General features: G+C 45.0%; 2 protein-coding genes across 4 annotated transcripts in view; one reads left to right on the top strand and one right to left on the bottom strand.

The window, feature by feature from the left end:
- Positions 1-13,682, top strand: part of SPG11 (SPG11 vesicle trafficking associated, spatacsin) — a 98,657-nt gene that overhangs the window by 68,260 nt on the left and 16,715 nt on the right. For 2 of the 3 annotated variants that reach the window (XR_013335227.1, XM_077764494.1), the window contains exons 31-40: positions 626-765; positions 1,876-2,074; positions 2,490-2,627; positions 3,777-3,910; positions 4,615-4,722; positions 6,222-6,390; positions 6,826-6,914; positions 7,123-7,278; positions 7,917-8,068; positions 8,692-8,867. Coding sequence is in view for 2 of the 3 variants with exons in the window: in XM_077764494.1 (XP_077620620.1) it covers positions 626-765; positions 1,876-2,074; positions 2,490-2,627; positions 3,777-3,910; positions 4,615-4,722; positions 6,222-6,390; positions 6,826-6,914; positions 7,123-7,278; positions 7,917-8,068; positions 8,692-8,867 (1,461 nt within the window). In the remaining variant the exon portion in view is untranslated. Of the gene's footprint in view, positions 1-625; positions 766-1,875; positions 2,075-2,489; positions 2,628-3,776; positions 3,911-4,614; positions 4,723-6,221; positions 6,391-6,825; positions 6,915-7,122; positions 7,279-7,916; positions 8,069-8,691; positions 9,313-13,682 lie in introns of those variants that run through there. The other variant, XM_077764495.1, reaches the window with a different exon arrangement.
- The window catches only part of EIF3J (eukaryotic translation initiation factor 3 subunit J), a 22,191-nt gene continuing 18,428 nt past the window's right edge, over positions 9,920-13,682 (bottom strand). The window contains exons 6-8 of the mRNA XM_077764496.1: positions 12,720-12,881; positions 11,332-11,405; positions 9,920-11,011 (exon numbers count right to left, since the gene is read on the bottom strand). Coding sequence (XP_077620622.1) covers positions 10,880-11,011; positions 11,332-11,405; positions 12,720-12,881 — 368 coding nt within the window. The 3' untranslated portion in view covers positions 9,920-10,879. The remainder of the gene's footprint in view (positions 11,012-11,331; positions 11,406-12,719; positions 12,882-13,682) is intronic.

The raw sequence follows: 13,682 nt of genomic DNA on the forward strand, positions 1-13,682 counted from the left end.
AGAAACCCTTTCTCAAATTAAGATCAGTTTCTTCTATTTTTGGCTGAACATTTTTTTAATTTTTAATTTTTTAAATCAGGAATGGATTTTAATGTTTATCATGCCTTCAGGCCTCTATCTGGATGACCCTTGGTTTTTGTCATTTCTGATTTGGAAAAATCCCTCAGAGTCTGTAGAAGATTGATCTGGGGAGAGGGAGGCTGGTGGCAGGGGCTGGTGGCATGAAGGGTCATGAAGACTGTACCTAAGGCAGTGACCCAAGAGATATTTTAGAGAGACAGTCAGCTAGACCTAGACTTATGTGATATAAGAGGAAATTAGGGGGGGTGCATGGAGGAGGGTTTAGCAGACATCTTTGATAATCTAGAGTGTTCATTGGGCGGCTTAGAGTCTTCCGTAGCCTCTGAGGCCTTTGAAGTATCCTGGCCTGGGATTTCCTGGAAGAAGGCAATGAAATAAGTTTAAGTGGGGTGTGGGCCCAGTCACAAGTGATCCCAGATCCAGGGGGAGTCATGGAGGTGCAACGGGAGGAAGGTGTGAGCAGAAAGACTGTGTCATAGGGGGCTGGGGAGAGGCCTTCGTTTGCCAGCTTAAAGCCCCCCCTCAGACCTGTATCTGCTTCCAGCTTCAAGTTTGGATAGTCAGTCCTTTGTGATGCTGCCCCCCAGCGATGAAGTGGTGACTAATCTGGAAACTCTGACGAGCAAATGCCTCCATGGGAAGAACTACTGCCGGCAGGTCCTGTGTCTGTATGAACTTGCCAAGGTACGTGCCCGAGGGTGGGGCCTCTGGGGCAGCTGAGGGAGGGAAGCAAGAAGATAGAGAGGGATTGTGGATGCTGCCAAGTTGGCCCTTCACGTGATAACCATGACCCGAGAGCAGATGGCTCATCAGGATGTCGGCCCCAGTAAATCCGTCCCTGGGAATACTGGGGATGCCAGGCCAAGGGCCAGGCCTTTTGAGTCCTGGCTGTGCCCCAGCCAATCAGAAGGGAGGGCAAGAAATTTCACTTTTCTGGGCTCCTGGTTGTCCATCTGTAAATGACTTGACCATGAAGCCCTTTCTAGCCCTAATATCTTATTTAGCTTCAGGATTGTTTGGAGATCTCCAAATGGGGGAGAGCCGAAAATAAATTATAAATTAAAATGAGATGTGATGGCTGTAAAGACAAGAACCAGAGCAACCAGGAATTGTTTGTGGCTTTGTGCTGATTGAGGGGCAAAAATAATAGACTCGAAGAAGTAGAACATAAGAGAAACCATAGTAGGCACGAAAGCCCTTTGGAAGGGCTTCTTTGGAGACTGAGGGTTTTTTTTTTTTTAAAGGAGAGAGAGAGAGAGAGAGAGAGAGAGCGACAGCGTGAGCAGGGGAGGGTCAGAGAGAGAGGGAGTCACAGACTGAAACAGGCTCCAGGCTCTGAGCTGGCAGTCAGCACAGAGCCCGACGCGGGGCTTGAACCCACGAACCGCGAGATCATGACCTAAGCGAAAGTCGGACGCTTAACCGACTAAGCCACCCAGGCGCCCCTGGAGACTGAGGGTTTTGCTGCTGCTGTGGGAACAGCAGAGCAGGGGCCCTTGCCTTTTATTTGACTTTCTTACATTTCATAATGTTTGAAAAGCTCGGTGTTCCACAAGAGATGAGTCACCTGGTGGTTTCTGAAGACAAGCCTCTCTTTCTCTTCCTTGGATTCAGCTCGTTGGTGAAGAGAAAGAAAGGGCTAGAAAACAGTGCTTGCTTCTTCTAAGGGTCCTGCTCAGGAGGAGGGATCTTTAAGTAGAGTCTGTCCACATGGGATTCCAGAAAGGGCTGCCTTTGGCTAGCTCTTTTCCTGCCTCCTGACAGCAGCTTTGACCAGCTTTGCCTTCCTCTTAGGAGTTGGGCTGTTCGTACACAGATGTGGCCGCTCGGGACGGGGAGTCCATGCTCCGGGCGATCTTGGCCTCTCAGCAGCCCGACCGATGCAAGCGGGCCCAGGCTTTCATCAGCACCCAGGGCCTCGAGCGAGACACAGTGGCTGAACTTGTAGCCGAAGAGGTGACTCGCGAGCTGCTGACCCCGTCGGAGGGAACAGGTGCCCCACCTTCCCTCCCCCACCCCACCCTCGGCTTTCAGACCACGTTCCCACATTGCCAGCATTAGGGATCTGGATGTCACTTTGGTGTGCGTCCTGCATGCAGCCCTCTGCGGCTGCCAGGCTGCACTCGTCAGGGGAGAGAACACATTGCATTTATTTTGTTATTGTTGCTTTTTGTTTATTACTTTATAATTATGCTTAGAGTAGCTGTGCCTTTCTCTGAGCTGACGAGCTCCTGCTGACATGTAAGATGACCGCTAGGCCAAGTTATCTGAGCTCCGCAAAGCAGACAGCTGCACTGGGAGCTCCTTCCGCATTACTGGGCAGAGTGGGCCTCCTGGCGTGGGGCTCTTAGCATTCTCTCAGCTCTCAAGGTTAAAAGCAGCCCCTTTCTCACCATCTTTCTGTACAGGACATAAGCAGATGTTCTCCCCAGCAGAGGAAAGCCAGACATTTCTTCAGCTGACCACTCTGTGTCAAGACCGCACGTTGGTAGGCATGAAGCTGTTGGACAAGATTTCCTCCGTTCCCCATGGGGAATTGTCCTGCAGTAAGTTCTTGGCCATTTTCTTACTTGTTTGGGTGCAATCCGTTCTCCAAGAAGTCTCCCGGAGTTAGTCTTTCCAAAACTCAACTTGGATCCTTGTTCCTGCTCTGGACCCCTTCCCCTCCAGCATGGTTTATAAGTTCTCGGTGGAGAGCGATCAGTCCATTGAAGAAATTCAAAATATACATATGGAAACACAGCCCAAAATGTAAAATCACACAAGAAGGGAACCTTATAACATTTGGCATAACACTGACCTTACCTTACTCTACATTACCCTGCAAAGTGGATAATCCAGTCCCCACTTTACAAGGAGACTGAAACAGAGAAATTGATTGATTTGTAACTGTTATGTGTTGGAAGTGTTACCAGTCCATGTATCTTGAAAGCCTGCTCGTTCTCCACAATATCTAGTTCATTCTAAGCATTCAGTAGTATGTGTCCCTTTCATCTTTCTCTAGGGAAGTCTATAGGCGTTTTTTAAAAAATGGCATTATCCTGGGTATACTGTTTATAATTACCTTATGAACATGCTGTCATTAGCTTCGTTCCATGACCATATTCTTCTGTATCATTTTCATTGGTTACACAGTATTTTCATGTAATTAAAAAATTTTGTACCTTATTTTGGGACCTTTAGATTGCTTCCAACTTTTTGTATTAAACACTGTGACAAGCATCCTTATAGGCATGTTTACATGCACATCCATTATTATTTCCCTCAGATGAATTCCTGATTCAAGAGTATGCCTATTTTTTTTAAAAATGTTTTATTTATTTCTGGGAGAGAGAGAGACAGCGTGACCAGGGGAGGGTCAGAGAGAGAGGGAGTCACAGACTGAAACAGGCTCCAGGCTCTGAGCTGGCAGTCAGCACAGAGCCCGACGCGGGGCTCGAACCCACGAACTGCAAGATTATGACCTAAGCGAAAGTCGGACGCTTAACCGACTAAGCCACCCAGGCACCCCAAGAGTATGCCTATTTTTAAAGCTTTATATGTCTGTTTCCAAACTTTACTCCAAAGCTGGCGAGGTCAAGGATTTCAGAGGATTGGCAGGGAGTCTTCCCCAGGCAGGCTGTCTGCATAGGCCCCTCTACCCTGCTGCCAGGGTTCGCAGTCCTTTCTTATCCCTGACTGCCTCACCTACCCAGCCACAGAGCTGCTGATCCTGGCCCATCACTGCTTCACACTGACGTGCCACATGGAGGGCATCGGCCGGGTCCTGCAGGCTGCCCGGCTGCTTACAGACAAGCACTTGGCCCCCAGTGAGGAGTACGGGCTGATGGTGAGTCACCCCTGACCCCCGACCCTCCATCCTGAGGACACCTTTGAGAGAACAGATAGACCAAGGACCGGTTCAGAGCTGACATGGTCTTAGGGAGTTTGCTCATCTGGATACCGCTGCCTACTTGGGAGCTGGCTGGGCAGCTGAACCCTCTGCTTCAGGTTATGATTGCTGTCAAAATCAGAGCAGAGGCTGCCCCAAAGGCACAGACATCATGAGGGTCTGTGCCATGCTCCAGGCTGTCCTTCCCCCTTGCCAGGACAGTTCATTTATCTAGAGGGCTGAGACAGCTCTATTTCCCTCCCAAACAAGGTTCAGTGTTGTCTCTGAATTGAAATGAGCTGACAGCTCACACCTCCTGTGCCTCCCCAAACTCCCCAGGCTTGAAACTGACCCAGCGTGGGTGAGCAAGCCACGGGGCCCTGTAATAAGGTGCGGTGGGAAGAGGAAGCACGCCTGCCCACCACGTCACTTCCGTGCTTATGTTTATAGAGGACTGAGGAGGAGACAGCCAGTGGTGGCCCAGTGACGAACCTTTCTGAATCCTCCAGAGGAGGCCCCATTGTTGGGTACATGGGAAGGGAGGGAGGGAGCTAAGAATGGCAGCCTTGCCATTAGCCCTTCTGCCCTCTGGAGGTCAAATGATGAGGGCAGCGGCCCTCTAGCCGACGCTGATGCAAGCTGCCCTCCCTCACCCTTTTCAGGTGCGCCTGCTCACTGGCATTGGAAGGTACAATGAGATGACCTACATATTTGATCTGCTGCATAAAAAGCACTACTTTGAAGTGCTGATGAGAAAGAAGTTGGACCCGGTAGGTGTACAGTACTTTGCGCGCCAGGATGGCATATACTGTTGACTTTACAGTTGACTTCTCAGGAATAATCCCAGTCAGGGTGGCCCCCTGGGATCAGAGGAACGGAATTAAAGAATTCCCTAGGACACACACTGTGACCAGTAGCTTAAAGTTACAGAGTTCAGACTAGGTAGGGATTATGCCTACAGATGTTAAATAATGAAGAAAATAAGTTTGTGCACTTCCTGTCAGCCTGTCACCTGCCTCTGCTGTCTGAATGCTGGCTCTGGGGGAGCCAAAACCCTTCCTTGGAGCCATGGAGAAGTGGATTAACCAGCTTAGAACGCTGTGTCTGATGGCTTGGAGTGAAGTGTTTTCAAGGGACCATAAGAATGTGTGTTGCCAAGAGCCTCTAGGAAGTGAATGCTGAGGCCTGGGCCTGGAAGGCTATGGGGCAGCTTATGGTGATACTCAGGAAGGAGGCCTGACCTGTCAGGCCTCTGGGCTCTGGGCGCTTCTGTCTCCAGCAGGCCGTGTGACACCAGGTGTCACGTACAGTGCCTCTGTTCCCAAGTCATTCATTTGGCTGATTGATTGCTTCAGCCTCTTTCACCTCTGAAGATTTAAAAACCAAGGCACATTTTTGGCTTCTGGGAACTTCAGCTCAGCCAATCAGGACTAAGAGGTAAAGAAGAAAAACTCTCCCCGGTGCTGGGCTAGTTTCAGGACAGACCAGTCCAGCTGTCAGGAGAGGAACGAGTCCTGCTCATAGGTACACCTGCAGGATGCCCTCAGGGGGGTTGGCTTTGTTTTTTAATTGTTTGAGGCATTTTTGTTTCTGCATGTAAATATTCTTTTAGTACTTCTTTCCTGATTACAAAAGTAGTGCATATTCATTGTAGAGACACTTGGAAAACAACAAAGCAGAAAAACATGCTCTCTGGACCACTGGGAGACGGCCACTGCTAACAGTCTGGTGTGGGCCCTTTCTCTGCACATGCACTCAGAAACACATATGCGTACATAGTTACATATTTTCGCAAAACTTTTATGCTGTGTAGACAGGAAATAACCTGCTTTTCTCACTTAATAAGCATGTCATGAATATTTCCCAACCAACATTGGCTTTAATGGCTACATGGTATCATTAGTCCTTATTCTGGGCATCTGGATTCTTTCTAATGGTTTGCTATTAAGTATCTGTGTTACGTCCACCTCAGCACTTTTCTCTGCTTATTTCTTAAGGGATAGATTCCAAAAAACGGAACTGTTAGAGTAATCCACGTGTGCACATTTTTTAGGGTTCTCCCTTCTGACATGTTTCACCGTTCACATTTGAGAGGACGTGCCTGTTTTCTTATACTTAGGGTAGCGTCAACTTTTGTATTCATTTTTGCTTATCTTTTCCTTTTTCTTGGGAGTTTTCAAGGAACCTTCAGAACCAAGGGACTCAAGTCAGTCATGCCCCCCCTCACAGTCACTGGTTGGCCTCTCAACTCCCCTTTTTCCCTGGGCAGAGCGGTACCCTGAAGACAGCCCTGCTGGACTACATCAAACGCTGCCGTCCCGGGGACAGTGAGAAGCACAACATGATTGCTCTGTGCTTCAGCATGTGCCGGGAGATCGGGGAGAACCACGAGGCGGCTGCCTGCATCCAACTGAAATTGATCGAGTCTCAGCCCTGGGGTGAGCAGAGCTCACAGCAGCGCCCCCAGGCCAATGCTGCCAGCCAGCAAAGGTTTTTGGGACTAAGAAGGGCTAGAGCCCAGGAGATTAATACCCGCTTCAGCTGCTAACGGCCACTCAGTGGGGCCCCAGCTGTGCAGACAAGAGATGGAAGGGGTTTTGGAAGGCATTTGCCCCTCTTGTAGCCCGTGCGCCCGGGGTGACATCGGTCTGGAAGCAATGTGTACACTGAGGCCTGCTTTGATGCTTCTGAGACTAGATGAACCCTACTCCAGAATGTGCACTTCTGGCCCAGTAGCCTTTAGATGAGACATGCCCACCTCCCTGTGAATGAGCTGGGATGTTTCTTGTCCAGCCCACCATCGCTGAATGGGGTGGGAGCAGCCAGCCTCGGGACTCAGACACACCCCACAGGTTTCCCCTTCTCTCCTGCAGAGGACCGCCTCAAGGACGGGCACCACCTGAAGCAGCTGCTGCTGAAAGCCCTGACTCTGATGCTGGATGCGGCAGAGAGTTATGCCAAGGTAATAACGGAGAGTCTTATTCCAGAACAGCCTTAGGGCTTGGTGTCTGCAGTAGAAATGATCTGATCTTCTCCCTGGGCTCTTCCAAGTGAAGAGGGATGCAGCCTTGTCCAACTGGGAGCGGAAGGGGTGAGTTCAGTTGCTGGAAGGTTCATGGGGGACCTGCCAACAGTCTCTTCCTTTGTCTTCCTCTGCCCTCGTCCCTCAGGACTCCTGTGTGCGACAGGCCCTGCACTGTCACCGGCTCACCAAGTTGATAACGCTGCAGATTCACTTTCTGAACACTGGCCGGAACACAATGCTCATCAACCTGGGCCGCCACAGGCTGATGGACTGTATCATTGCTCTACCTCGGTTCTACCAGGTAAGCATGGAAGGAAATCGAGCCAGCTTTCCTGCCGTCCCTCTCCTAGAGCCCATGGATTGAATCACTTGCCTAAAACGTCAGGACTAGAGACAGAGTCAGGACAATTCTAAGCTTTTACCTTTAGCTGTCTGATACACCAAATTGCTTTTCACGGCAGGATTTGTTAGCGTACTGTTTGGACAGAGGTTGGAGGCTGCCGCTAGGACGGCAGAAAGGCAGACACATTCCTGCTAAGGACTGAGTAGCTCTGAGCCCCGGTGTTTCCAGGATGCTGCACCTGGGTTAGCACAGGGAGTCAGGGCTGCTGGGAGGCTGGCTTTAGCACTTGAGTGAGAAAGGGTTACCAGGGAATCAGCCCCTTCCCTGTCCCTTACACAGTTGAGTTAGTGGGAAAAATAGTGTTTCTCAGCAGTTTTATTAATTCATTGTGAAGATTAAAAACACTGCAGGAAGATGTCTAGGGTTTAAGGGAAATGTCAAACGAACACCAAACTTTTCCCCAATGTTAGTACAGAGATGCTGGTGATGGTCACATTCACCGAGAGTGTATGAAGTTGTTTTCTAGAACACCTTGCCTTCCATTTTATATCAAATAGGGTCTAATGGTGCCTTTTTTCCCTCCATCCTTTTATAAGGCTTCTATTGTGGCCGAGGCCTATGACTTTGTTCCTGATTGGGCTGAAATTCTATACCAACAAGTGATTCTTAAAGGAGACTTCAATTACTTGGAAGAATTTAAGCAGCAAAGGTTATTAAGATCTAGTATATTTGAAGAGATTTCAAAAAAGTAAGTATTAAAATGACTCTGCTTTGAGATAAGGCATGGGTTAAGAATTCTATGGCTAAATAAAACATGTCTTCAGCTGCCTGAGATGGCAAACAGATGTCAAGAATCCCCAGGGGCACCTGGCTGGCTGGCTCAGCTGGTTGAGCATCAGAACTTTTGGTTTCGGCTCAGGTCATGATCTCACAGTTCATGAGATCGAGCCCTGCATCAGGCTCTGCACTACCAGTGCCTGGGATTCTCTCTCCCTCTCAGAATAAATCAACTTAAAAAAAAAATCTCCAGAAGCAAGAGATTTTTAAACAAATTTATGCAAGCAGATGAATGAGAACAGTTCACTTACAGCACTCTGAATTTAAAATGGGAGGATAGCTGTTCAACTTGTCCAAGGTGCCGAAAACTCTAAACCTCAGAGGTCGCCTTTGGGGTACTGAACTTACTCCAATTAAAGTGAGCATTAAGATTACATTTTTAATGAAATAATTTCATGTGTATCTAGGACCCCTCATATCACAGAATTTCTCAGATTCCAGCATCCTCTCCTATGTAAGTAGCTGGGTCAGAGTAGACAGCCCTCGCTCATGATACAGTATCTTAACTTGTACATTCTTCTGTTTCTTTTCTAGATACAAACAGCATCAGCCTACTGACACAGTTGTGAAAAACCTGAAGAAGTTACTCACGTATTGTGAAGATGTCTACTTGTATTACAAGCTTGCATATGAACACAAATTTTATGACATTGTAAATATGCTTCTGAAGGACCCTCAGACTGGCTGCTGTCTAAAGGACATGCTAGCAGGTTAGGTGGATTCAGACAGGAGGGTGGTTACTGCTGAGATGCCATAGATACCTGTTTTCTTGTACTGAAGTGAGTTAACGACAGATGTTTGTTCAGAATAACACGTTAGGGATATTTGCTGTCAAGTTGTAAAACCCCAGGACTGACCATAACCAGTCCTCTGTGAATAGTGGGTAAATGAGAGAATTTTCACAAGGAAATTCTTATTTAAAAGTGATTGTTCATCTCCACCACTTCAGATAGTATATAATATTGGTATAAAGATCAAAACCTCCATCTTCCTGAAGATGGCTTCTATTTAGATATGCATTAGTGATTAAAGAATATCTGTGCCTGCAGATTCCAGTTTCAAAGTTATTTAATATTATTTACACAGTTAAGGAACAGATGATACATTTCCATTTGTTAGAAACTGATCTCTATAATAAAATAGATTTTAAATTTACTGTATGTCATTATTACTGCCAAGGAAATCTTAGCCCTTGTCTGCCTTAAAATAATCTTTCTTTTACTGTAATTATTGCTGTGTAGTCATTGCTTTCTGTTAATTCCTCAAATCACTTAGACGGCTCTTGCTCTTGGTATAGTCTACAGAGCTTTGATTGAGGTTCCTATTTCCTATTTGAAATTTAAAACATTTTTTGTTCTGTTCCTACTTTTGATTTTCTGACGGTTTCAAAAAAGACTCCAACCACAAATTTGGTTAAGTTGCTTAAAATATATAATAAAGAAGATCATTCAGTCTATGCTTACAGCCGTAACCTGAGTAATAAGCTCAATTACTCCAAATAAATAAGCTCTTCTAGGTACGGAGTTAGGCCTTAGTATCTAAGTAAGCAAAAAATCTGCCCAAATAAATAAGGAGAGGAAGGCAGCCCTATACCTTTGTTGCTCTCAGGTGATACTATTCAGGGCCTGGCATATCATTTTGTCTTAAAGCTGTAACTGCTCATCAGGCATTTATTAATAGCTTTGTAAGTATACAGAGATCTCTAGGCCCAAGAGCTGTGTTCTATACTCTCCAAAAATATCTCTTGGGAGTTAACACAAAATTTAAGTCCTCACAATAGTGATTTTATTAAATTAGTTGCTTTATAAAACATTGCAGATGTCATAATTGTTAACATAACAATTTACCAAACTGTAGTCAACTGGTGCAGTTTGCTGAGCATGTTTTATAAAGGAAAGGAAATGCCAAAACCCTGTTAAAGTTGTTCCATTGCAGCCCAGGAGAACAAAGGAGGATTGTTCAGACACTTAAATCAGGGAAATGAAACAGGTAAAGAGCTTCCCTCCCCCGTCTGAAGCACTCTGTCAGCAGAACAGTCTGATAAACAGAAACTAGACAGTCTATGCATTCAAGAGGTTCCCCAACTTGTAATGCAACGCAGTAAGGGAGAGGTTTACCTTCTTCAGCTCTGAAGTTGGAAGGTTTTGGTCATTTAATTTTTAAATATCAAGCTAGTGCTTTTCAGCCGTTGTATCTCCACTCTTGAGATAAGCAGTCTTCTTCACAATGTATTTTTAATATCCTCACGCTCAATTTTAAGACAAAGCAATTTTAATACTAGGTGCACACGGCATGCCCTTGCTGCAAACTGCTTTTCTTGACAAGTTATGAAGTAGTTCAAGGAGGTATGGTTAAGGCTGTATTACTGAATGGTGCTGGTAAATACTACACAATTTTTGTCATGTTGCAACTTTTGTTTCCAATTCAGTGACTGCTGCTATGGAATCAGAGAGCAACAATGACAACATTATTAGGTTTTTGTTTTTGTTTTTTAACTATGATTTAGTAGCAACTGAGGTTCCCAATTTTAACCCCTTGGCAGCAAGATCCAAGTTCCCTCATTCGCACATTAGCACCTAAGTGTCAAGGGGTTAAATAACCAGCACAAAAGATACTGCACTTCTGATTGTAGCATTTGGCAGAACTGAAAGGAAAGGAAGTTGTGCTACATGTTGAAGGGATTGTGGGCAACAGAAAGAAGACACCAGGAGAAGATAAAATGTCACATGAAGTCTTCATAGTCTTGTACATATCCTCCATCATAACCACCATAATCTGCCAGATCGTCTTTCATGGTGGCCTTTAATCCCCCTCCAGGAACCACGCCTTTCTTCTTCTTTTTGGCTTTGCTTTGCTAAAGACAAAAGAGAGTTAATTCATGAGACTGTCTACCTATGAGCAGCTTTTCTGGTACAGAAACCCTCACCGAGACACAAAAGCCTGGGGTACCCCCCCCCCCAAAAAAAAAACAAACCTTCAGGAGAGATCTCAAGACCTAACCCCAGGAAATGTCTATTAATTTCCAAAGAAAACTCTGAACATGTCTGTGAACAAAAGGACAGTAATGCCACTCATGCCCCAGCTCTATTCCAATTTAAGTTTTAGTTCAGGCTCCCAGTACACTCCACCCCCATCCTAATGTGACAGGCATTTCCCCTGCATGTTTGCCCTTACCTTTTCTTGCTTTTGTTTTTCACTGCAAAGCACAGTCAATGAATTGGTAATCTTTTTCAAGTCATCAATTTCCACTAAAAAAAAGGAAAATGGAATTACTACATCTAATTTGTCCATCATTAACTTCAGTAATTTTGAAAAGGCTATGAATTTGTCCCGTTAAACATAAGACAAAGAATCATGAGTCAGTCTATGGCTAGGCTCACAAATCAGAACTATTTAAAATAGCTAACTCCAGCAACAAAACTTTCTTTACCTCCTATAACCAAGACACCACTGTTTGTTTGAAAAGAAACCAGAAGTGTCTTTAGTGTTCCCTACTGTATACCCCCTTACTCAGTCTAAACATGTGAAGGGGCAAAAAAATAAACACATGGAGGATAACCATGCCTTTCCACAACTTTGGGGTCTCTATTTTCTATCACTTCTAAGATGGGAACCAGAATGAAAATAGTAGGTTATTTCAGAAATCTCAGTGTCCTACTAGGAGACAAGTCTGTTTAGTGGACAATACATCCTTCGATCTTTNAGGCTCCAGGCTCTGAGCTAGCTGTCCGCACAGAGCCCGACGAGGGGCTCGAACCCACAAACTGTGAGATTATGACCTCAGCCAAAGTCGGACACTCAACCGACTGAGCCACCCAGGTGCCCCTACATAACTTCAATCCTTATAAAAATATCAAGCTGAAACACATCAGTTTTAGCTACCAAAAGAGTGTTTCAGTTTTGGTTAGAGAGCACCTTCAAAAATAAAAAAAGTATGTGTATATCACTAATCAGATTAAGAACTCCCAGCTTAGTAATGGTTTCTCAAGGAAACTCCAATTTAAAGTTCACTGTGCAGAATTCCTTTTTCTCAATCTTAAAAACAGCAGTGCTAGCAAAAACAGTCCTTTCCACATAAGTGCCACACCACCCCTGGTTTTTACTCCCACACGCCCTGTCTCTGAAATGTATGACTCCTTTCAGGGCATGGCACCACACCCACATACCCAGAATATAGGCAGGTACCTGTTCTATTGAGCAACTTAAACCTAGTCACAGATTTCCTTGTTTGTAAAATGAACAGACACTTGCTGTGGTCACACTCAGCTCTAAAATCCCATATGCTCCGAGACCATTTTCCCCAATAAGCTAGTGTTTTATCAGCTCTGTATTTCAGCAAAGTCCAGATGTTCCTTGGGGAAGCCATTTTAAAATCATTAAGAAGGCAGCCTCAAAAACCAAAACCCCTCAAACTCCCTGGGAATTTGCAGAACATTCCCAAGGTAACTTCTAAAAAAGGAAATCCTAAGTCTATTATAGCATCCCCCAAAAAAGTCAACCTTCATCCTCCTGAGTATGACGTGCTCTTACTAAAATCCGCCCACAGAGTTAGAATTACTTACATGAAATACACACATCTCGAACTAAAGCTTCCAAAAAACTGGCATAATATAGTGACTTTTCATATTGTGTAATTTTATCTTTTAGTAACTTTCCAAACTCGGTGAAGTCATCTCTTGAAGATGGATTCATAGCATCTATTCCATAAACTGTATTATTAACACCTGCAAGAGAAGAAGGGGCACTAAAAACATCAAAGAGGTTTTTTTTTTGATTTATAAACCAATTAGGTATGTGAACAACCCTGTTATTGCATGCTAAAGCAGAAGTTCTTAACCTGGGTCCACTGGGATTCTTGGATAGAATTCAGGAGGTCTGTGAATTTAGATGAGATCAAAGATTACAGCTTTACTTTCATTAACCTCTAATTTAGCATTTTCTTCCATTTTGATTACAGGCAACAAATGTCAGTGGTTATAACTAGCAAAAACCTATTACTAGTAAAAATCAGATATTTTCATATCACATTACAGTTGTAGTTCTCTTAAAATATTGTTTTGGTCATCATTACTTTCAAATTATATTACTTACTAGATAAAACTGCCACTAGATCTTATTTAATGCTTTAAGAAGCACATTATTACTGTATCTCAAGTCTTTTTAATATTATACCCATTTCAACATAACAGGCTTCCTTAGTAAGTAAAATTCTGTGTAGTTTCGTTTCTGTATTTAAAAACATCATATCAAGAAGGAACTTGTAGTTTTCACCACAGCACCAAGAGAGTCCCTGGCACAAAAAGGATGTTTTCAAAGTATATGTCTAGGAACAGCCTGCAGCAGGGGAGGACCTGGGTGGCTCAGCTGAGCGTCTGACTCTTGATTTCGGGGCAGGTCATGATCCCACTGTCATGGAATCAAGCTCTGCATCAGGGTCCAGGGTGAGTGTGAAACCTGCTTGGGATTCTCTCTCTCTGCCCCCTCCCCCTCAAAATTTAAAAAAAAAAAAAAAAAGTTCCTGCCCC

This window comes from Crocuta crocuta, unplaced genomic scaffold (assembly GCF_008692635.1).
Source record: "Crocuta crocuta isolate KB4526 unplaced genomic scaffold, BGI_CrCroc_1.0 scaffold102, whole genome shotgun sequence".
Taxonomy (NCBI): Eukaryota; Metazoa; Chordata; class Mammalia; order Carnivora; family Hyaenidae; genus Crocuta; species Crocuta crocuta.